Raw genomic sequence first — 23,668 nt, forward strand, 5'->3', positions numbered from 1 at the left:
TCATAACTTTTTAGCAAAAATAATATGCCGTTGGATGGTAACTCTTTGATCAAGTGCTCCTGATGTTTTATTTCCTCGTCAGTGGTCAGGACAGGACGAAACCAAATTATTTATTTGTTCTGTACGGAATCGTACACTGACACTGGTGCTGCTGGGGACACTGGTGCTGCTGGGGACACTGGTGCTGCTGGGGACACTGGTGACACTGGTGCTGCTGGGGACACTGGTGCTGCTGGGGACACTGGTGCTGGTGCCACTGGTGCTGCTGGGGACACTGGTGCTGCTAGGGACACTGGTTCTGCTGGTGACACTGGTGCTGCTGGGGACACTGGGGACACTGGTGCTGCTGGGGACACTGGCGACACTGGTGCTGCTGGGGACACCGGTGACGTCTGTGCTTGCGGTCTTTGCCTCCGCCACTGCAGCTGAAACGTGTCCTGGGACCTGCAGGTGAGATTCATCCCTTTCACAACTGACTTTCATTTAAAGGTGTCAAGGAAATGCCCCCCCCCCCTTCCAAAAACAATGAGCCAAACCACCAAACTGGAGATGAAAGGATAGAATCTCAGACAGGAGTCTGACATCACAGCTGTGACATCACAGAAGCTGCTGATGTGATGAAAACTTGTACTCAATGAAATTCTTACAATACCGCAATATATACCGACTGTACTCTATACTTCGATATTTACTTCCTGCATTTTCAGATGAATTTTGTGGTATTGCGCCTGTGAATATTATGACCCCTGGAGTTTTCATTCTTGTTGACATCATCAGAACCGATCTGGAACGCTGCTGCAGGGGCTGGCAGGAGGACTGGCGGCTCTTGGATCTCTTCACTTTCATCTGTCGTCTATAAAATGGTCATCACAGTTTCCCAGAGCCCAAAGTGACGCGTTCAAATTACTTCAAACAACCCCCCCCCCCCCAAAAAACTCTGATTCTGACGTAATAAATGACAAAAACACAGAAAACCCTGAAAAATATGTTTGTAATTTAGGTCAAATAATTGAATGACCAACTGCTGCAGCTCTGACATCATCATGAACACATGACCCATAAAATCAGAGCTTCGGTCCAAAGTACTGGACTGCAGGAGCTCTGGACCCGCACCAGCCTGCTGTCCCAAGCATTGAACCATAACTTTGTGATCTAATCAGAATAATTTGTTTGCACAGCCGCCATTTTGACCCAGAGTAGCTTGAACAGCTTGAAATGAGGAATTATTGGGCTCCCGACCAGCAGGGTTGTGATAACGCAGGCGCCTGATGAGTCCGCCCCCTGAAACAGGTGCCTGGAGAGGGGACGAGGCATTTGATCCCCAGAGGATCTTAACTGAACAAAAACTACACTTGGAGAATTTTCTTGCAGTAAATAAACATTTTGTGAATCTGCAGACGTCGTTGATGAAAGACAGGAGCGTCCGACAGGAGAACCAGGATTTATTGAACATCTCCACGTGACTCAAACTCATTTAACAGTTCAACGACCACACGCTGCAGGGTTGAAAGCTCGGCAGTCACCATTTCACAGAAATAAATATCCAAAAATGGTTCGACCAGTTTATCAGCGAGGATCCGGTGGAAGGTCATGCTCAGTGGCGGTGACAGCGTCCGTCACCTTCCACCACCAGAACACTGATCTTTAGTTCTCCGTCCAACGGTGCCAAGTCCTTCAGATACGGAACGAGGAGGAACACGTCACACACACCCACGACCACATTTACAGTCTGACGGTGGAGCCAGAGACGTTGTAGCTTATGAACAGCAAACAGTTTCTCCGAGTCAGAAAGACACGGACAAACGTGCCAGTGCTGGTCAGACTCCTTTGACCAGGACCACGGTCTGCCGGGAGCAGCTGTCTGTGCTTTTGTCGCTGCGTTGGCGCCGCAGATTCAGAAAGCTGAAGCGGGTTTCCAGGCTGAAGCTCCTCTTGGTGCTAGTGGTCGAACTGGTGTTGTTATTGGCGGCGGCGGCGGCAGCAGGAGTGTTGTCCAAGCTCCCCTCGGCGCCCTCCGCCCGGTCACCTGAAGCAGAAACAAAGCATGATGGGAATTAATCTAACAATCAAAGGGGAGACACAGCTGGCAGGTTTTAGAGTTCATTTATGCACCTTGAAGGCATCCAAAGCAAAAGTTTCCACATCGTCCAAACCCTGCATCACCACATCCCTCCCTCCCTCTACTGAGCGCCGTAACCGCCAGCACACCCGCATCCTTCCATTTCAATTCTTACAGCAGAGGACCTCTGGCCGGGATTCGAACCAGGGTCAACTGCGTATGCAGCACGCGCTCTAGTCGACCACCTGGGCGAGTCAAGGATTAGAGCAGATTCCTGCTGACATCACTCACCTCTCTCCAGGTCACACTCAGGAGACGACGCGCCGCTGCACTCACTGCGAGGACCCAGCACCGGCGAGATGAGGCCGAAGTCTGACAGCGAGACGGTGCTGGGCAGGTCCAGACTGCAGGGCCTGGACAGAGGTGGCGGCGAGGAGGAGGGAGTTGGTGACGGGCAGGCAGAGGAGGAAGATGTGCAGGAGGAGGAGGAGGAGGAGGAGGAGGAGGCGGCGGCGAAGGGAGACGGTGACAGGAGCTCCTGGGGGCTGCTGGGAGACGAGCCCAGGCTGCAGGTGGAGCGAGTCTCCGAGTCTTCTTCTGACATCACACTGCCTCTGCCGCCACACGCCTCGTCCTCGAAACACACTGATGCCACTGTGGGGGAGGCGACCAAACAGAGACTTAAATATCCAGAAAGCACACGAAGGCATCATCTAGACTTTCACAGCCAACTCTGGCGTTACCATAGCAACAGCAGCATATTTACATACTTGATAAAATGGAGGATTTGTTTTTGCATTTTGCTTCCCGTTTTCAAGTCACATGTTGAATTCAAAGGGTCATCTCAGCCCTTTTCCTAATCTGGATTCTTTCTCATGTGAACATGGATTAAGGTCATGTGATGTTTGTTTGTTTCATGGGGGGGGGGGGACAATAAAATGTTGTGAATAAAGTCCGAACAATGACCGCTGGTTCCCACCAACACAACTACATGTACCTAGTCAACCAGGAGATGTGGAGCAGCTGCTGAGGTGGAGGTCAAAGGTCGGGTCACAGACAGTTTAACGTTTCTTCAGTGCTCTACTTACTGGAAATACCATCAGACTCCATCTTGAAGCCGGAGATGTCGTCTCCAGAGATGCTGTCGCCCTCGGCGCCCACCCCTCGCCCCCGGGGGCCCATGGCAGAGCTGCGGCGGCGCTCGTGGATCTCGTCGGAGATCATCTCCAGGTTCCGGAGGGCTGTCTTATACTCGCCTTTGGCCTGAGACAGCTTGGCCTGCCGCTCGTCCACAGTCTTCTTCAGGTTCTGCAGAGGAAGACGAGGGTAACGATGAAGGAACGCTTCTCTTTCACCATCAAGAGAATGAGAAGCCGGCTGTGGGTCACGTACCTCCAGCTGCAGATAAAACTTGGCCTTCATCTCAAAGTAGGGCCTGTTGGGGGGGGGGGGTCAAGAAAGCGATGAGATCAGAGGGGAAAAATACAGAGTAACCCAGAAAGAAGCAGTACCCACATCATCACCATGGCAACCCAGAGGAGGCAGATGAAGACGGCTGTGATGTGATGATGCAGAACGGATTAACACCCTGAGGCTGCAGCTGACGGCTCAGTCAGACCGCAGGGAGAAACCTAAACACTGCTGCTAATCCCCGGAGCCGGAAACCCAAACAGGATTCAGACTTCGGTTTTCACCATGAAGAACTTGCAGTTTTTGATGGCTTCAATGGGCAGATGGCGTCTTCATCACTTCATCGTCTCTATCTGTGTGGTGATCAGCCAATTATAAACCTGTTGAGGCGCTGAGAGACGCAGGACAGTTAAAGCCTGACTCGTATTCATCCCGTCCACTGTCCATTTAGCCAAGGCGTCTGCCTCGGGAGCTCGCCGGCAGGCTGGCGGCAGCGTCCCGGGGGTCTTATGAAACTACTCTTTGTTGGGACTTGTTTTGCTGAAGGTTAAATCCAGAAACACACTCACTTGATGAAAAAAACAAAAAACAAAACACAACACAACAAAAAACCTTCCAAACTTTGGAAGGTGGACATCCCAGGGACCAGTTTGGATCTCAGCTGACCTTGGAGCAGATTTAAGGTTATTTTTGTGTCCTTGAACTGTCGTTTTTATTCAGTTCTGTACAAACGCCACTCATCTCCAGCTGCCACACCCTGAACGAGCGATGCTGTAGGGACTCGGACTTCCCCTTCAACACCTGATGAGTTCACTGCAGTCAGGGGAGCCCCCTCTTCAGCTGAATGGAGAAGTGTCAACTGAGCACGCTCTGTTAGGAGACTCATTCCTGATGCGTGCTGGGTATTTTTGACCCAGAAACCAAAACACGTGACACATGACACAGGGTGGATTATCTCAGCCCTCCGGACTCAGCGAGGGAGACTCAAGTCAACAATGGAAGGACAGAGACTTGTGTGGCGAGGGTCGCCCATAACCAGACACACAAACACGCAGATTCACAACGACTCAGCTGTGACATCATGACCAGCTGTGACATCATGACCAGCTGTAAAACCAAGCAGAGGCACTTACTTGGACTTGTTGATAGTGCGTTTGAGTTTTTTCTCCAGCTGCTTCATGCGGCTGATCGCCGCCGTGTATTTGGCCGCCGTCTCCTTGTGCGCCAGTTCACTTCTGGTCTTTATGTGCTCCGCCTCCATCACCTGTCAGTCAGAACTCATCATCAGTTGAGAGATCTTCTTAAAAACAGAGGCTCAGCATTTTCCGGCTCCTCACCCGCTGAGTGGCATGGTTCAGCATCTCCTGCCAGGCGGAGTCGAACTGGCGGTTGTCCTCCTCCAGGAGCCTCTGCTCGGCCAGTGAGATGGTCTCCTTAGCTGCCTGCAGGACCTCGGTGGCTCTCTGGAACTCCTGGGTGGCCGTCTGGGCTTCCAGCTGGGCCTGACCATCAGACACAGATTCACCGGGTCACGAGCTCGTCTACGTGTGACCCGTTCCATGATTTATCTTTGTACCTCAAATGGCTGTGGATACTTTAACACTTGGAGTCAGTGGACTGGACATTCCACTCCACTCCACATGGCTCTTTTACTGCTCTAGAATATTTGTCACCATTACCAGAGCTATGACATGGTTTGCATTCCTGGTGGTCACATGGCCAGGCAGGGCCTGTGACAACCAAAAGCTCCTCTCTCAGGCCAGCGTTTGTACATTTGTAAAGGGCGCCACATTTTCAGCAGGGAGGAAGACGCTCTCCCGTCCACGGTAAAAGGTTCTTGATCAGCTACCATCCAGCGCAGCAGTATTGCTTAATCATTATTAATATCATTGTCATATTCACCGTTGGTCAGAGTTGCTTTAGAGTCAGAAAAATTCAGGCTGGGAGTCAAGTGATTCTGTTGCTAGCTTGTTGTTAGCGGCTAAGCTAAACCAGAGGGGCTGCAGTTCATCCCAGCTCAGCATGAACGGAGGGACAAAGAGGAGAACGCTCAGACAACGTGGAGTCCAGCATCTCGTCTGCTCGTGAGAAAAACACGAAGACGCTCACAAATGTCTTCTCTATCGATGTTTATTTGATCTGGAGGTTCTTCTACTCACCCCGTTTGTGCTCAAAGAAACAGAGTCAAAAGCAGCTTTGCGGTTTGACTCAAATCTCCAAAAAAACCTTCATCAAATGATTGAATGCGAAACCCTTGGCCACTGTAACGCACATACAGTAACACTGTTTAGGCTCTGCCTTCCAGAAGCTTCTCAGCTCAACTCTAATCTGCAGGAACTCTGACATCACCACATGCAGGCTGTTATTCTATTATCCGTGGTCGTCAACATGCCAGCACAGCAACGTCCAGACAACCATGGCCTTGTTGGCGTCATGTGCTCAGCTTTGTATTCCTCGCTGCCTGCACGCAGCGGCTGACTGACTGCTATAGAAAGCCATGTGCTACCTGAAGTACTTTCTCTGAATTCCCCTACAACCATCGGCCATTTTAGCGCCGCTCACGTGAGCATTTACGACACAATTATTCTGACGGACATCAAGTGTTTTCCTGTCGTTTATTAGGAAGTTCTACAATAGGCAACAATCAATCCATCAATCGCTGCGAGCAACAGAATATCCTCAACCTCCTCAGTCTGCCGAGGCGCCTCCAGCGGCAGCTGAACACGTGCGCTCACTGTGACCACGAAGCCGTCAGGAAAAACAGCTCACACCAATGAGCCGTGCAAATGTTAGCATGCCACATTAGCACTCAACTAAATTGCTCCTCACCCGAGTCACTCATGTGGGTTCCAGGCTCTAGTTACCACGGTAACCCTCTTGTATATTTCCCATGTTTTTCATCCATTCATTGAGGGAGTCCTTCGCTCCCATCACCAGTCACCTTGATTGTGTCGCTGTGAGCAGCCCTCCTCTCGTCTCCACCATGCTAGCGTGCTGACACTCTGACCAATGACCGTTGGGATACGCCAACACTGACACATTTGGACAAACACGCACCGACCACGGACGGTTAAACATGGCGTTTTTGGAGCCACTGACTCTTCATATCGGAGAGATCAAAATGTCCTCACGCTTCTGCTCCCAACGGGACATGTCTTCCTGTTGGCTGCAGCCAGACAGACTGGGACAAACAGAGGCCCAGGGGTACTCCGCCGCTCCTCGCCACGGTGGCACACTCAAGCACACCAGCTCTGTGTCACTGGTAACGAGGTTACGAGAGCATTAACAGACTTTCAGCTGTAGAGCAGCACTTCAAATTAATACACCTTCCATCTAAACCCCCACCAGACGAGATTTCTCTGCGCTCTTTAAGTGGTGGACATGATCACTTCCTGTTGGACTACAAAAGTACCTCATGCTTGAAGGACTCCATAAACCTTCATATCACGACACTCCATTTTATATTTTAGGCCCACAAGTGTGAAGATGTGAGAAAAGCAGAAGCTGCACTTCCAAGTTGTCATTATCCGATATTTGCAGTCTCGTGACGACTCAGGCTGCAGTCTCATTCTTGTTCTCCCTTCGTACCCCTCCATCCCTCCTCCTCCTCCTAAGCTGTCACGTTGCCCAGCAGAAACATTCCCTGCACGCCCCCCCCATCAGCCTACATTAAAGAGTTAGCTTGACCTGCTTTCATATTCAGGAGACAGGATTCTTAGGTGAGTTGAATGCTGAGGGGTTGTTGAAGAAAGCAGGTTCAGCTCTCACAGCAGGACTGCCCTGAATATCCGATTTTGGCCTTCGAGGCTTCACCCAAATCAGCATTTGAGAGACTGGGGGCCGAACCAACTCCACGTGGATTTGTGATGCACCAGCTTTGTTTGACAGATCAGACACTTGACTTTTTTGGGGTCACCATTGCAAAATTTGGAGGTTCTTCTGACGCTAGACTTTTTGACATCTTGCCTGCCAGCTGCAGGTTCAGCGCATTGCTGATGACATCCGATGAAACTTTAGTTCTGCCTAACAAATAAGTAACAGTCATTTATGCCTTCATCACACGTGATGTGGATAATATGGCACCACTGCAACCGCCTTATTGTATTGATGTGGCCTAATGAAAAGACAAAGAAAAACCCCTAGCTAGCTAGCTAGCTAGCAGATAGATCGATACTTTATTGATCCCAGAGGGAAACTCAGTACAAGAGGCAGCATCAATAAAGCACAGATTTGAGCCTTTATTGCCATGGCAACCAGAGAAGCTTCGAAGACCCGGAGCATTCAGGTCGGCCCCGATTCAGAGCAATCAGTTTGTTTTAAGTTCTTCACGGTTCGTATCAGAAATCTTGTTTTGTTCCCTTTTTCCTCTTTGTCCTGGTTTTTTTTTTAAGCGGTCACATGTCCACTATCATGTTCATCTAGCCGCCACAGAGTCTGGCCACGTTTACATGCACTCAATATTCCACTAATATTCCAATGATAATGGCCGCTTGCTTGGCAAAGGAAAATAAATATTTCACTAATTATCCTCTTTATACGAAGCCTCACAGACTCCAGCTAACTTGACTTTGTTTGTTGTTGTTTCCCTGGAAACAACAACAAACAACAAGCCCAGCTAATCAGCATTAGCGCAGTTCTGGTGGAATCCCTATTCTTTAGCCATGTAAACGTTAATTGTGTGTAAATGTAGCCAATGTTTGTCTTTAGTACTTCTCATTCCTTCCACCTCGATCTCACTCTCTCCCTCCCTCCGTCCGTCATCTTTCCATCCCCCCATCTCTTCCGCCGCTTCCTTCTGGTGTTTCTATCCATTTGTCTCCTTGCATCCGCCTTCATTGCTCGCCACCGTCCCTCCCTACATCGCGTGCTCTCTTCTCTCCTCATCGACCTCTTCAGTTTCGTTCTGTCCCTCTCTTCCCCCCGTCACTTTCTATAACCTCTTTAATCTCTATTACTTGGAACATTTCTGACTCCATCTCTCTTTTTCCTTGCTAATCCTTCCCTTCTTTTCCTCCCTACATCCTTGTCCTCATTTCTAGCTGACCCTTTCTTCCTCTCATTTGCTTTCACTTCCTATTTTAATTACTCTGCGAGCAGCATGAACCGTTCGGAGGTGAATCCTCAGAGAGAAGCCGATGTGTAACTAACGCAGAACTTCAGAAACGGAGCAGCGGGTCCGTCTCTATGACAACACAATTTAGCTTTACAGATGCTTCAATTATTCAGAGAATCCCAGTACAGAGAAAAACTTTGTTTGTTAGCTGAAAGACAGAACAGAAAAAAAGAGGGGTGATGGCAAAGAAGAGGAGGAGCAGCAGACCGGACAGCTCTGAGATTCTTTGAACAGAAGAAAACACCTGTGCAGGCTCGCCCTCTCCCAGGCACCTGGAGCAGCCCCAGACGGGGAGACATGAGAACAATCGCGAGCCAACTCAAGACAACTTTCCCCCCTCAATCATTTGGTGACTCTTAGGCAACTCCATAGAATCACTGGTCACAAATGAATTCAAATGAGTCAACAAGATACATCTTTGTTCCACAGTTTCATTCATTTTATAAATAATAACATCACGTTCCCACACTTTCATCAGTTTGTGGGAACAAGTTGTACATTGTGGCCACTAAATATTTTTGATGGAGTTTTTTTGAATTGATCTTTGAATGTCTAAATAAGAGAACAGGTCTCTTTACATGAATGTCACTCCAGATACCACCCATCCTTTCCTGCAACGCCTCCAGCGTGGGGAACGCGAGTCAACCTGCTGGTGGGCTGGAACGGCATCTTTTTCTTTTTTTAATAAAACACCAAATTGCAGGCGTCTGTGGTAGGGAAGAGTGCATTAGAATTGGTTCCAGATTTAATATGAATCCAGTTTCCGGGCCCTGCTCCACTAAGTAACTCCTCTTAAGACCTTCAGCCTCCTTGTTTTCATTCATCAACGTCTAAAGAGCTCAGCAAATTCCCACAAAGGGGAACTTAACTTTGTGTTTCTGTACTTGTGAAGGGATTTTGTGGGCACTGGCTCAGTTGTCGCGCTAGTTGAAGGTTCCAGGATCAGTTCCTTTGAAGGGTTTTGCGAGCTGCAAACCACAAGTCGTATTTTGGCTTAACTGCCAGTGGTCACCATAATAGCATTACACACTATCTGCTTACAACACAACCTAATTGGCCAAAGTTCCAAGAACGTTAAATTGTATTTATCTCCAACTTTCAATTAATTCTGGCAATTACTTTCCTAAAAGGAAGCATGACAACCATCCCAGACAGCAGTTAAGGTCGGTGAGTGCCATCAACAAGCCCCTCCCTCAAGAAAACTGAACAGAGGCTGGCCTAGAAATGTGACAGAGTTACGTGGTTGAATGAACTGCAGACAACATCAACAGGAGAGACGATGCAGCAGCGTCTGATGTCCGCTTCACATTCTTTAAAAGGCAGCCAGCCCAGATACGTCCGGGCGCAGAGGAAGTAGCGCTGCTGCGTGCTCAGAGGGAACGTTACATCAAGGACCCACTTTTGCTCATTTGACTAAGCATTTTATTATCTTTAGGACCAACAAAGCTTTTAAATACTACCAGATACAATTGACTTTTTCAGCTCTTACACAAGGACAGACATGGGCTCTTCTGTTCTCAAGTAGAGGTCAAAGTTCATCAGCGAGCGTGATTATAGAACGAGGTGATTGTGTCTTTTGGTCAGGAAGAGGATGCTAGGCTACCACTGATGATGCAGCATAATCAAATCAAAGAATGGTTAAAAACAGGTGATGTGAAGGTTGCATGCAAAGTGAACCAACGAGTGAGGAGGTTTTTGAACGAACGATGGCCAGAAAACAGGCGTGGATTCTGCTATGGCACTGATGACATCAGGACTGGAGGGCATTTCCTCCATGAGGGAAGAGTAAAGAATGCCAATTATGGCTTTTCTCCATGGAATAAAGCCCCCCACCCCCGACACACACACACACACACACACACACCTAGCCAGTGTGTGAATGCGCTTACTGAGTCATAGTTTAAAGTACAAAAGGAAAACCACACCCAGCCACTTAACACTGAGCAAGAGATGTTATGTAACAACACACTGACCAACTCTAACACACACACACACACACACACACACACACACACGTCATGTACTGCCTGCCAAAATCCCTCAAGTCTGGGGGGGGTAAGCAGGAAGCCAATGTCAAGTAACAAATACGGATTCATAACAACACAACTGAACTCACCACTCCCCCAAAATCCAGAAGTGAGCGAGGCAGGATCGATGCAGCCAATCATCAGACTAAAGCAGAGGTGATGTGCATCCAATATGACATTGATTTGCTTCAGTGAAATATTACTCCCTCACTTCCACTCAAACAATAACCATCAAGAAAATTAAATACAAGTGGGCCAGCAGTGAACACACCTCCACCCACGGGATTCAAGGTCTTCATGTCATTACGATGACAACAGGGCCGGAATGAAGTCCAGGGTTTTCTCACTCTATAAGTACTGAGACAAAAACAGCCTAACCCATCCTGACAGCCATTTCCAGCCAAATCAGGAGAGGTCAAGTGGAATAAAATGTTACCTAATTCATATTTCATGGCAATTAAAGTTTAACTTCGGCAGCTCCGACCCACTGGAGTCAGCACATGCATATCGTTGGAGGGGCACTCAAGCGACAACTTCGGCGAAGCTTCTAAGCTTCCGCATCTCGCCTCACCGCTATGACTGTCATCAGAAAGAGCATCTTTCCCCTTCCAGACTAACCTGCAGCAAAACAACCTTCACCAGTGGAATGTCAGGGTTTGATTTATGTGCCAAGAGTCCTTCAGCAAAAATCCTGTTTCCAGCAGGACTTGGGAACCTTTATTTCAGCTTTCTAGAGGATGCGCGACCGCAACAGAAAACCAAAAGCCCTTCGTTTCCTTATCACTGAGCAGGACGACTTCATTTCTGCTGTTACACAAGCTTGTTGCTGGGCAGCAGAACTCGGATGTGCAGGCATCAAAGGTGACCACATGTGTTACTGTTGCAACACGAGTCTTGATTTCACAAAAACAACATTTTACCAGAGCCACCACCAGCCCTCGGTCCCAGTTACCCCACATAAATCTGACTACTGTTTTAACTGATGACCAACCACTGAAAATGACTGGATACAAAGGGACACAGCATGATTTCAGGGACGTCTTCTTTAGTCGTGGCATGCAACTACAGGCTGTTTGGACCGCTGAAGAGCTAGAGCCTCCAAAAAAGGAGGAAGCGACTGTATTAGCTACGTGTCATGAGTCACTGAGCATTCAGCACTGCACCAAAACCCCTAAAGAGCCCTGTGAATTCATTTTACTGCTTCACAATTCAGCCCTAAATCTGAAGTAGAGCACAGCTAACGGTTAATGAGGAGGAGCATCAATCCTGAATACTGAGGGGGAAAAAAAAGAGGACAGTGTGTCCAGCGACTCCATGACAATACTTTCCTAGAAAATGATGATCTAGATTTTCAGCTCTAAATAGATGAATAGAAGAACAATGTCAAACTCTCCATCTTGGCCTGTAAAACAAGGACCTCAGCAGGGAAGCTCTACCTGTACACCTGCAATGCGCCTCTTGCTGCCAGCAAATGTAAATGACTGATTGATGCATTTCATCTTTGTCTGAACTCAAGGTCAAACAGAGTTACCAGTCTCCGCCCGCTGCTGCTCTCCGGAACCGGCAAGTACACAATGAGTCAAGCTGGATATTGAGCACACGCTGAGGTGATGAAGGTTTTGAGTGTAATGAGGTGATTAAGAGGAAAACTCCCACTAACTGTCTCTCGTCCCCCGAGCCGGTCATGAGGACTGAGACCCTTCTCTCCTCTGTGCTGCATCAGGGAGCCAAGACCCACGCTAGTTAGCTTAGCACAACGTATTGTAGTGGGTGGGAAATGTTAGCATATCTTGGTCAAAGGTAAACAATTTTTTTTTTTTTTTTTAAATACGCCTTTTGCCAAATTGTGTTAACAATTAACATAATGAGGATGAATACACATACACATAGCCGGAACTACTTTCCTGACTGGGTGCTGTGATTTGATGGCAACAGAACCAAAGGTTTGTTGAGGACTAGAAGAGCGACTGCTGCTACTGATGATGAGGAGGAGGAGGATTCCTGCTGGACACACCAGCATCCTGGACCTGAGCTAGCTGATGCTAACACTTCCCACCCACTACCAGCCATTGGGCTAAGCTAACTAGCCTGGACCTCAGCTAGCTGATGCTAACACTTCCCACCCACTACCAGCCATTGGGCTAAGCTAACTAAGCTAACAACAAAGAAAAGGTGACAAGATCTAACAAAAGAGAGGAAAAAGGTAGCACAGGTAAAGAAAGAAGTACTGGAGTCAGGAGTGCTGGTGAGAGGGTGAGCAAATGGAGGAAAGATTGAGAGGGAATAAAAAAACAGAAAAGTGAGAACAGGGGTAATATAAATGGAGAGGCAACACTTTTACTGGGCAAGATGTAGGAAGGGGGGCATTGAAGGACAGACGAGGAAAAGCAAAGAGACAAAGGGTTCTCCCTCCCAAACAGACTGTGATTGAATCGTCCATAAACGCCAAGAGAAAAAAAGAAAACCCCAAACACACAAACATCCTAATCTGCTGAGGTCAATCGATGAGCTCACAAAGAGCCGGCAAACATCCCATTCTGCAGCACTGCCTGCGACCTCGGTCCACTCTGAGCGGTGAAAGCTACGTGAGGACGGGGACAAAGACACCCTGTGTCTTTAATTAGGGACGTTCTTATTTGGCATCAAAGGGATTCGTGCGATTTCTGTCTAATTGTGTCAGAGGCACAATTCTCTCAAGCTGAACAGCTTCATCAAAGTCACTTGACACCCTCCGCAAGGAGAAAACAACTTTCAAAGCCTTCAAGCAACTTCTTTTGCTTGACTTCAGCTTTTTCTTTTAGTGTCCCACTACGCCTTTTAGCATCTGCTCAGGGACACGGTCTTTATCCCAGGACGAAAGATCCTCCTAACTGTCCATGGTGGTCTACTCAAGGGCATCAGAACGTCTTCTTCAGTTTTTTATTAAATCTGCTCAGCACACTTGTTCTGTTTTATTGTCTACCTACTGACAGCAGCAGTAAAACTACTGTCACCTTCTCTCTCCCAGAGTGCAGGATCAGTTTTATAGCTCCTTCACTGGAGCTTCCACAGGGGCGCTGCAACAGGACGCCAACATGTTATTATATGGACTCACAATGCTGCGGTGCACGCAAACCCATCCATGGAGCCAGACCTGGAAGAGCAGCAGATTAACCAGGGATGTCCTGATCAAGAGGCGGGTTTTTTTTTGCCCTGATCAGTGTTGGTACTTCCTGACAGAGCCAGCAGCTTCAAGTGGAAACTCGATCCCTGATTAGAACGGCGTTGATTGGCTCCAGCAAGCGCAGCGCTGCACGAACATGACCCAGACTTTCAGACATTGTTTTCTTAGGTCTTTATTTTTTTGAGAGACAACAGAATCACAACCACCTCTCTTTTTTTTCGCAGACTGAGCTCAGCTTCTTGACAGGATTTCTCAGAATTTTCCGATACTTTTTAAATGCATAGACACAATAATGAAGCCAAACAAAGAATCTATATTGAATAAGCAGCATCACAATCTGTGCCGAATGTTAGCTGGCAAACTCACTCCTGCTAAAGTCAGGCCTCGGTTGACAAAGCCATCTGATAAAAACCCCAGTTCGGATGCAGCCATCAGAGAGCGGGAGGACAAAGACACAGTGAAGGGGAGGGACGGTGATGAAAAGATGTGAGAGCAGAGCAAAGCTGGCTTACCAACGCTGAAGCCTATCCCTCTCCGTTGATATAAAGCCTAACAACGCCTCAATCTTCCCCTCAGGAACTTGAAGAGCGAGCACATAGAGCGCACGTCCACCGGACGTTTGTTTGGATTCAGCAGACACCAGCTCGGAGAAACTCACTCCAAGGTTACTCATGTCTGGCCTGCTGAGACTATGAGGACGAGGGAGACGAAGGGAACAACTCGACCTTGAACAAGAGGATCCAAATCACGTCAAAGCACGAATGTGAAAATCGTGGTCACACTCAGACATTATACATTCGTGCTTTGTCACGTCAGTGAACAACATTTACAACACCTCATCAGCTCCTTTTCCACCAGCCCTCAAACCTGCCAACGACTGGCTTTGGAATACGATGGAAAAGGCTTCAATCTGCATTCAGTTCCAGGTCATGTGACCCTGCTGTACATCCGGGTATATACTGGCTCTCAATGCTATTGATATGAACACAGACAGTGCCATTTCTGGTCATTCTGATCTTGGACCTGCGTACAAGTGGTTGGGGCGCAACATTCAACGATAAACACCAAGGCAATGAAAGTCTGTTGCCTTCACCAGAAACTTGAGTCACTTCTTTGTCATCACAGCCACAAATTGAACGCCGACCCAACATCGTTCTGAAGGGTGCAGGATGCAAGTCAAAGCTGTGTTCATTATTCAGAGGCTTTTCCTTTGAGGGGGATAAACATCAACTTTTACGTTTACTACTTTTTCTCTTCTTCTCTCAAAACTAAAGACCATCTCTTCTTCTCACTACCAACATATTCTACACAACTTTTCACCAAGTTTCAACCTCAGGCTTCAAGAATACTTAACCCTCAAACTGACATGGTTCCACATAAATGTGGAGAACACGAAAGTAGGGGAGACTGAAATAGAACTGGGCCTGCAGGTGAGCTCAGAGGTGGAGGAAGTAAAACAAATGCAGCGAGCTGTAAATCCTCCTCTCACTTCCCCTGAGGGCGACTGCTCCAGCCACACCGCAGGAGACAATCAGCTCTCAGTCCAATTTTGAGATTAGTCCAATTCTTGTGTTTACAGCATCTAAGAAGCCAAAGTCTGAGAGTTGAGTTTAAATGAGTTAAAAAGTGCATCTCAGCACCGCTTCCAACATCCAGCATGTCACCCGTGTTTGTTTATCTCCTGGTGAAACGCAGCAGTCGTCCTACACAAGAGAGGAGGCTGCAGACACACTGAAGCCTTTCAGAGTCTCTGCTGATGCCCGAGCTTCCTGACAGAGAGCTTCCATCAACATGTGCAGGTGGCTCTCTCTCTCTCTCACACACACACACACACACACACACACACACACACACACACGGAATTGAGTTGTGTTCTAAAATGCATTTCCTCCTTGCCGTTCTAAAACTGTGGCCAACATCTACGTTTAACTGAGGGGCCACAAAGGCTTCAGTGAAATAGTGAGTGACAGATGCAGAACACCTGCAGCCAAACTTTAAATATTCCAAACCTGAACACCTAATCAGGTCTGAAGCTTCAGATCTCAATCACTTGGTCTGGATCCGGTGAACTAAACCTGATCTTTTGTTCTCAAAACTGAACATGTAACATGGAAAAGTCACTTTTCTGACAGGAAGCCGATATTTGCCACTGCAAAGTCCATCTAAAAGGACAGATCAGATATTCTGGTCATAGGTAGTTGGACGTGGTGTTTGACAAAGAGTTAAATACTGCATGTAAACAGGCAGTAAGAAGTACTAATCAAGGTGGGTGTAGTCAGACAATCAGATCTGGTCACTCAGACCTGCAGCGTAAATGCAGCCCCAGTGGGTGAATGCTGATCAGGGGAAGCTGCAGCCAGAGAACCAGAGCTCCATGCCCTTGAATGCATGACTCAAAAGAAGTCATCAAATACCTGTTAGGTTAAATGAGACGCCCACTTGGCCACCCAGCCTTTGATTTGAGCCCTCGTATCTTTAGTTAGCGTTTCAGCCTCGGAGTCTCAGTGTGAGGGTTTGACTTGCACTCCAGCTGAAGCACGCTAGACTCAGCTTAAACCTTAGGAATCATCCAACATCCCTCCCTCTGCGCAGCGCTGACCCACCTGTCGGGCCAGCCGGCGAGCTTCCCAGTAGGGCTTGGACTCCTCCACAGCCTTGCCGATCTTCTTCACCAGGTCGTCCAGCTTCACCGTGGCCTCCACCAGAACTGAGCGGAACTTCTGCCTCGAGTCCTGACAGAGAGAAAGAGGGAGTTTTAAGAAAGATGCCGTCTCTCAGCAGTGAGGACCAAGGACCGCCCGAACTCCTCTTTCCTGACTGAAGCTTTCAAACTTCCTCCTGAACGCTCAGGCTTGAAGGCAGCATCATCAGTTCCTGCTTCGGCTCAGTGAGCTTCCAGAAGGTACAGAACTGGTAAATATTCTCCATCCAGTAGCTGATTATCAGCCATCCGAGGTCGACTCACCGCGAGCGAATCAGATGTGATATTTTAAGAGAACAGCCTTGACCTCTGACCTCTTGGCTGCTTGGACAGATGAAATCGCTCTATGGCTGCCTCTGCTGAGTCACAACCAGTAAGAACATAAAACCAACGATGACACAAGAGATAACACCAACAACTCAGTGAGTGTTTGTTCGCTGAGGGAACGCTTTCAGGAGAATGATTCAGGTCCGTTAAGGTTGCGACGGTTACACAAGTGTTGTTCAGTAACTGAGCCGACTGTACCACTTCCTCTGCACTTCCAGCAGAAACACAGCAACACAGTTTGATGGGTCAGAACCACAATGGCGGCCGCTGCAGAGCATAGATGCTGCTGCAACATCAGCTACCTCACAACTGGGGAGTCCTGCTACTTCGAAGGAAGAACAAAGAACAGATTTTCTCCAAGGAAACGATCGTTCAACTCTTCTACCGAACAAAATAAAACCCTCATATGTCAAGCTAACTTTCTTTTTCTTCTCCGTTTGTGTATTAAATGAGGCACTTGGGATTATTTGGCCTTACAAGCTCAAAAAAATGAGGTGATGTCCAGATGTCTCCATGTTAGTCATGAGCATCGGTCACGCTCGGAGACACAGGCAGCCTCTTTTAGTCCATTCAACTGTATCGAACCAAGTTCTTGTTATTTGTGAGACTCAGTTATCAAAGCCCAAAGTGAAGCAAGACATTATTTTTAGATGGTAACAAACAGGCAGCAGAAGCCGTCAAACACCCTGTTCATGTCCTTGACGGTCGTTCCTCCTCGAGTTTCATTTCACATTTATTTCTTTCTTTGCTCGGGAAGTCTGTTGTTTTAACGTTGCGTTCTACTTTTACGAGCTGATCGTTCTGGAGCCGGCGTGAGCGTGCTGATGTATGTGATCGAAAGAAAACGTGTTTGGGTGTTGATGCATCTGTTTTGTGTCGACTGTTAAGTTCTTGCATCACATGACCAGGGATGTGAGCTAAAGTACAATCGGCAATTTAGTTTTAGTTTTAATTTAATTGAGAAGGGCTCAGTCTTTACTCCACTAAAGGTTCACACTCTGTGACATGCAAACACTCGCATGTCTTTTATAACCCTCTGCATTTGTTCAAGGTTTGAATTTGATTCAGCTCAAGAATGACTTTTGTTTACTTTACATCAGAGGTGGACACTCGCAGGAGTGAGACGTCGGACCGAGTCCCAGCTGAAAACACCTCTGCTGCCAGAAACCCTCCTGAGGCGTTGGCTCACGTCAGCAACAGACGCCATCAATCAGCTGCTGGATCTCAGCACAGCCCCACAACAAGTATGATGATGGATTCTTTTCAGTGACTGGTTCTTGATTCTTGTCCCTCACACTTCAGGGACAAATCATCTGAAACTAATTACCGGTAAATCAAATAAAGCTAGAAAAGACCAGCTAGAGTCTTGAAAAAACGAGAGGAGCCTACAGAGGTCGTGGAGGTCATTGCAGGTCATCAGGGTGAAAACATGTAAACAACATGAAGTCGTGTGACCCTGGTGTAGTGCTTTCATAGACTAATGTTAGCTTAGCACTGCCAACCACTGCATTCAGGCTTCAAAGACCTTAGAAGCAAAGATTATACTGCAGCAATCCCTCTGGCGTCTGCTTGAGGGCAGGAATACCTGTTGAACCCACTTGCTTCTCATCAAATCGGTTCTTAAGACTAAAACTTTCCTCCAAGTCCTTCCAACACTGACATCTTACAATTTAACATCTTTGTCTTTTCTTGGTTAACAGCTGAGAGCTACACTTGACCGGATGATTTTTCAGCAAACCAACAGTCAGTTTCTCTCTGGTCCAGGTATTTCTATCTTTTTGTTTTATGACGGATTAAGTCATGAATTCTCAACCCTTTCAGCATTTGTCACGGAGGTGCACGGAAATAAAGATGTGAAGACAACCTCTATGTTGTAGGTGACGCGGGTTCTCCACTCGTTATGCATGACTACAACCTCCAGGGGAGGCCCAGAGGTGTCAGTTTCTGATCAGACTCGATACATCAGCGCAGGGGTGCAGCATGAATGCTTCTGATAAAAACACATGACTTCATGTGTCGTGTTTTGTTCAAACCAGACAAGAAGAACATATGGACACTCTAGATGAGTAAATCCCTGAACATTCCATGTCTCAACAGTAAACCGACCACATCTTCTGTTAACAAACCAAAGGAATCAATCATTTTCTGTCTCAAAAACAACAACATTTTCATGCGGAAGTTCAAAGCTTCCACATGAAAATGTTGACTCAAGGCCCCTTGTTGTTGGTGTCGTTACACCGTTTGATTCAATTTGCACCAGAAGATGCTTGTCTGTCCAAATCCGTCACACTCAACCAGGCTCCATCTCCAAGAGTCTGAGAGAAAGACTCACTGTGTCTAACTGCTCTGGTGGTGTCAGTCCAGGACAGGAGACGGAAAAACAACTCCACTCGATTTTATAATCTGAAGCTATAAGGAAAGACCAGAAATAAAACAGTCCAAGTATCGACACAGCGTATTTCCATCAGGCAAACCTGAAGTACTCATGATAGTATCCTGCTGAGCACCGCCAGGTCGAGTATCTGAGCTGATCATTGAGCCATCTGACAAACTGTGTGTAGCTACAAGTGTAGCAGGACTCTGTGTGTGAAGGAACTCCCCAGAGTGACATGTCTGTGTATGGTGGCGCTGAATAAATGCTAAAACTCCTCAACACCAAAGCAAATTTCCAATCTTTTATAAGCACAACCAGAAACAACTTTGGCCCACAAGGTGAACTGACCAACTCTGTTATTCATTCAGTGGAACCGGCACACCAGAACCTCCCCGTCAGCACTGCCGTACTGTTAGAGCCTGGCAAGACTTTCACCTCCATAAAGCTCCACGCACTCCTGCTGACCTGCAAACATTTCTGCTTTCATGGACGTTCACTGGCAGGCAGCCACAGATCACTTATGCAAGCTGAAGTTACCAGTCAGTTGTTTCTGCTCTGGTCACAGGGTTTTGTCCCAGCAGGAGAACTTTTTTATTATGGAAACTCTGAACTCTGCCTGCTGGATGCTCTGGATACAGTACAATTACCTGAAATGAGTTTATTGTATTACAAAGTCACTGTCTCACACAAATTAGGTCAATTCCTGGTAGGCTCAAACCTGCTGACACCCAGAAAAATGTGAACTGCACAACCTACAGAACCGGTGCAGCTGTAATTCAATAAGAGCCACAGACACGGTGAGGACGGGCAGCGTCGGACTGACCTCCAGCTCCGTCTCGCAGCGGTTGATGTCGTCTGTGGACTGGTTGAGTTTCTCCAGCTCCCCCTGGGAGAGAGAGGATAGAGAAGTGAGTGGCAGCACGAACACAGGAGAGATTTTTATAAAGGTGAGGCTTCTGCTTGGTTCCAGGGGGAGGAACTGCAGTACTACTTCCTTTATGGACCATAAATATTTTCGCAGTATTTAAAACCCTGAATCTCAACACACAGTAGCTCCATCTTTTCAAATCTTAATAAAAGCTCGGAGTGACGCTGAGAAACGTCTGTTAGTCTTCATCACCAATGGTTCATAAGCTTTTCTGTCCAACATATCTAAGATATCAATGTTGAGGAGTACTCAGTCTATCAGCGTTAACCTACTGATCCAACTGCCTGATATCAGCCTCAGTAATCACTTTTTGGTCCCAATTATCCTTCATGGTTTGCTGCAATACTGCAACTTTGCAAATTTGTACATGTATGTGTAATTTAACATGCCATTGGTGTTACATTCTCTGAAAAAAAAAATACACACACACACACCTCCGATCAGTTTTACTTTTTTTAATAATTCGAACAGAATATTCTCTGTCGTCATAATTAAACCAACACGTCAATCAATCCGAATTTTAGCTGGACACCAGGATTGTTAGCATCATGAATATGAAGCTTCATGAATTCAATCATTTATTCTGAATATAAAATTAACTGAATATTTATGGTTTAGCGTGTCTACAGTCAGAAACACTCCAGCTGGGTTATTATTTCCCGTTCTAAACCCGAGGAACACTAGTTTCAGATTTCCTAAACGCAGCGGGAGAAGCGGTGGAGACTCTCAGAAGCTACATCATGCTAGCACTCGGTTAGCACTGGTGTTAGCTACCCGGACGTGCTAATCACCCGAGACCACCGCCGCTCGGTACCGAGTACTTGAACTACCTGGATCCTGGGATCCACCTCCTCGTCCTCATATTCGGCCTCGTCGTCAGACCGGGACGCCTTCTCCAGACGGTCCATTGTGGCGGTGAAGGGCAGGTGTCAAACCGAACAAAGACCGCCTGAGAGACCGAACTCACGAGCCGCACAAATGTCCTCCCCCACGCTGTCTGGATCTGCTCTAAAAAGACAGCTTATTGACGGACATCCTGGTTGGTATCCACCGGGCCGAGCAGCGGGTCCCTTCCATTGCCGGGTCTCCGTGTGCACTGACTGACAGCAAGCTGAGCCCGGTCGTGAAATGAGCTCGGCTCGGCTGTGGGAACGCCCCCTCCCGCCGCGCCGGAGCTGCAAGGGCCGATCAGAGCGCTGTAGAGGCCGGAGACTCGCCCACAACACCGCCCTCCTCCTCCTCCGGCACGTCAGCTACACAAAGACTCGGACACCAGGAGCCAAGACGACCACAGCAGGTGAATCATGACCTCAGAAAACTGCCACAAAAGAGATCTAAAGAAAAAAATCACCTCAAGCGTTAAGGAACTACTTACCCCATAAGGCATTGCACATATCAGCCCAATGACGTTTAAAATGCTGACTAATGGCACAATTCAAATCGCTCACTGGATCTGCTCCAGCAGATCTCGCTGTCCAGGTCCTCAAGCCCATATTTTCTCTCTTCTACCCCCAAAATTCCCTGCGCCACTGTTGAGGACCGCTGGAAAGGTCTGGTCCTGGAATGGCATCAACATGGTTTGCTTTGTTTTGTTTCTGCTTGGACTCATGGACTTTGCTGATGAAACAAGATAAAGAGCACAAAACAGGAATTCTTTCCCAGGAACTCAGAGTGTTGATGAATGTGTCTTTGTGGCACTGATGTGTGTGCGAGTGTGTGTCAGGAGGACACCGTGACCCCTCACATATCAGGACAGAGCCGCTGCATATCTGCACACATCTTCCCAGACAGCTGAGTACTTTCTCAAACTGATGTACATGTACATGTATGTACTGTTACTTCGACACGAAGCAGTACGACTCTTGTTCTGACAGACAGCGCCAAGAAGATAAGTCAGGCTGAACAACAAACGCCTTTCCCCCTCCGTATTCAGCTTCTTCAGGAACATCCACATTTCCAAGTTTATTCCTGTATTCTGAAGGGTTTTCTTTCTTTCTTTTTTCAGATAACTGTATTTTTTTTGTTGGTTTCATGAATCATAAAACAGTGCAAAAGTGAAATGAAAACGTCCCAAACACGGACTGATGATGACATTGGGAGCTGTTGAAGAACCGGGATGCCAGGAAGCAGCCGGGTTCATGCGTCTTATGTCATTTCTTTCCGAGTGAGAAACAATACTGAGAAACTTAGAAACATTTAATGTCATTATGGACAATCAAACATTTATGGGCTCTTCCATGGAGGTCACAGCTGCTACAGGAACAGTTTCATGACTTAAAGCAGCAGAGAGTTGAACTGCTGTCTTTTCTTCTGATGTACGGACGCAAACACTGCAATAAATCCTGCCAGAATCCGATTCTTCTGTTGACTCCGGAGATACTCTGTCGAGCTCAGGGGCATTTTTCTCTTCAGCAGACACTTTGTGCACTTTATCATATGATCAACTTTATTTACAGCACAATTTCTTGACAAAGTTACAGTGTGTTATGTGAGTAAACAAGACACAACAAAGCCAGAGGTCAATATGAAGAGAAACTGGGAAAAGGTACTTTGTTATATGCTGTATTGCACCTTTACTTTGACAAACACATAAATGTGTGTGTGTGTGTGTGTGTGTGTGTATCACCCCTTGCATCTTTAGTTTTCATTCCTCCTGCTCACCCAAGGAGAAAAAAAACCCACAGATTGAGACGACAGAGGCCGTTACTCAGGTTGCATAACGGGCACAACCGAAGCTGATGCAGCGACGGTGCAGGAGCCACTCAGACGCTCAGAGGAAGGAAGAGAGACACAATCAGCCAAGCAACCAAGACAACAAGTGACAAGCCTCACTTTTCTGTCACATTCTTGCAAAAAAAACAAAACCAAATCTGATTCACATCAAATCAAGAGGCCCACTTGAGTGAAGGATTAAATATGAAACATAATTACTACCATAAATCTTTCATGAGTGAGCAGACACGATGCAGCTTGTTGCTTTAACAACAACCGAATCCATCGCCCTTCACTCGTAACAACCAGCGTGAGCTCATGATTCAGAGGCACTTTAGATAAGAGGGTCCCTGTCGAGCTTTCAGGCCAGTTGTCCTGTGGCTCTGCATCCTGGAGGTCAGTCGGTTCTGAAAGTACGGTCGCTAGAATGAGTCAGTTTAAAATAGATGGGAGGAGCAGTGAGGTGAATCTAGGGACATCTAGTGGTCATGTTGTAAACTGGTTAGCAAACGTCCCACTCAGGAGGTTCTAGATGCCCCACCTAGAGAGTGAAGACCAGGAACGGCGCCTCCATGCTGCTTGTGCTGCAGCTATGGTAGATGGTGAACAGGGCCAGGATGCTTCACCCTGGGCCCCTTCTACCAGCACCAATCGCCTCCCCCAGGAAGTGAATGTGTTCTTCTCTTCTCAGTTTAAAAACCTGTGGGATGAGCAGTGGGAAAGAGGAGCGACGGACAACAATGGAAGCCTGCTGCTGTGACAGCCGTGTCCTCCTGCCTGGTGTCTTTGAGCTGTTGGGTCAAAGACACCATGAGTCAGACAAGTTCCATCATGGAAGGGTGTGTGTGTGTGTG

General features: G+C 47.4%; 1 protein-coding gene across 1 annotated transcript; it reads right to left on the minus strand.

Annotated features, from left to right (window-relative positions):
- Positions 1-1,427: 1,427 nt before the first annotated feature.
- sh3bp5b (SH3-domain binding protein 5b (BTK-associated)) lies at positions 1,428-21,317 on the minus strand. The gene is made up of 9 exons (XM_086217628.1): positions 20,933-21,317; positions 19,998-20,060; positions 16,376-16,504; positions 4,807-4,971; positions 4,603-4,733; positions 3,452-3,494; positions 3,148-3,367; positions 2,351-2,713; positions 1,428-2,026 (listed from the first exon to the last, which is right to left on the minus strand). The coding sequence occupies exons 1-9, from the start codon at positions 21,008-21,010 to the stop codon at positions 1,818-1,820; spliced, it is 1,401 nt and encodes a 466-aa protein (XP_086073754.1). The 5' UTR covers positions 21,011-21,317; the 3' UTR covers positions 1,428-1,817.
- Positions 21,318-23,668: the final 2,351 nt, after the last annotated feature.

Source organism: Aulostomus chinensis, chromosome 11 (assembly GCF_037954235.1).
Source record: "Aulostomus chinensis isolate RoL2024-O1b breed Wild chromosome 11, RoL_Achi_v1.0, whole genome shotgun sequence".
NCBI lineage: Eukaryota > Metazoa > Chordata > Actinopteri > Syngnathiformes > Aulostomidae > Aulostomus > Aulostomus chinensis.

Excerpts from the sequence above, each read along its gene's own strand:
- sh3bp5b (XM_086217628.1), bottom strand. The coding sequence starts at position 21,010 with ATGGACCGTCTGGAGAAGGCGTCCCGGTCTGACGACGAGGCCGAATAT. Across the intron at positions 20,061-20,932 it reads AGGTGGATCCCAGGATCCAG|GGGGAGCTGGAGAAACTCAA; the intron begins GTAGTTCAAGTA and ends TCTCTCTCCCAG. Across the intron at positions 2,714-3,147 it reads GGAGTCTGATGGTATTTCCA|TGGCATCAGTGTGTTTCGAG; the intron begins GTAAGTAGAGCA and ends CCTCCCCCACAG.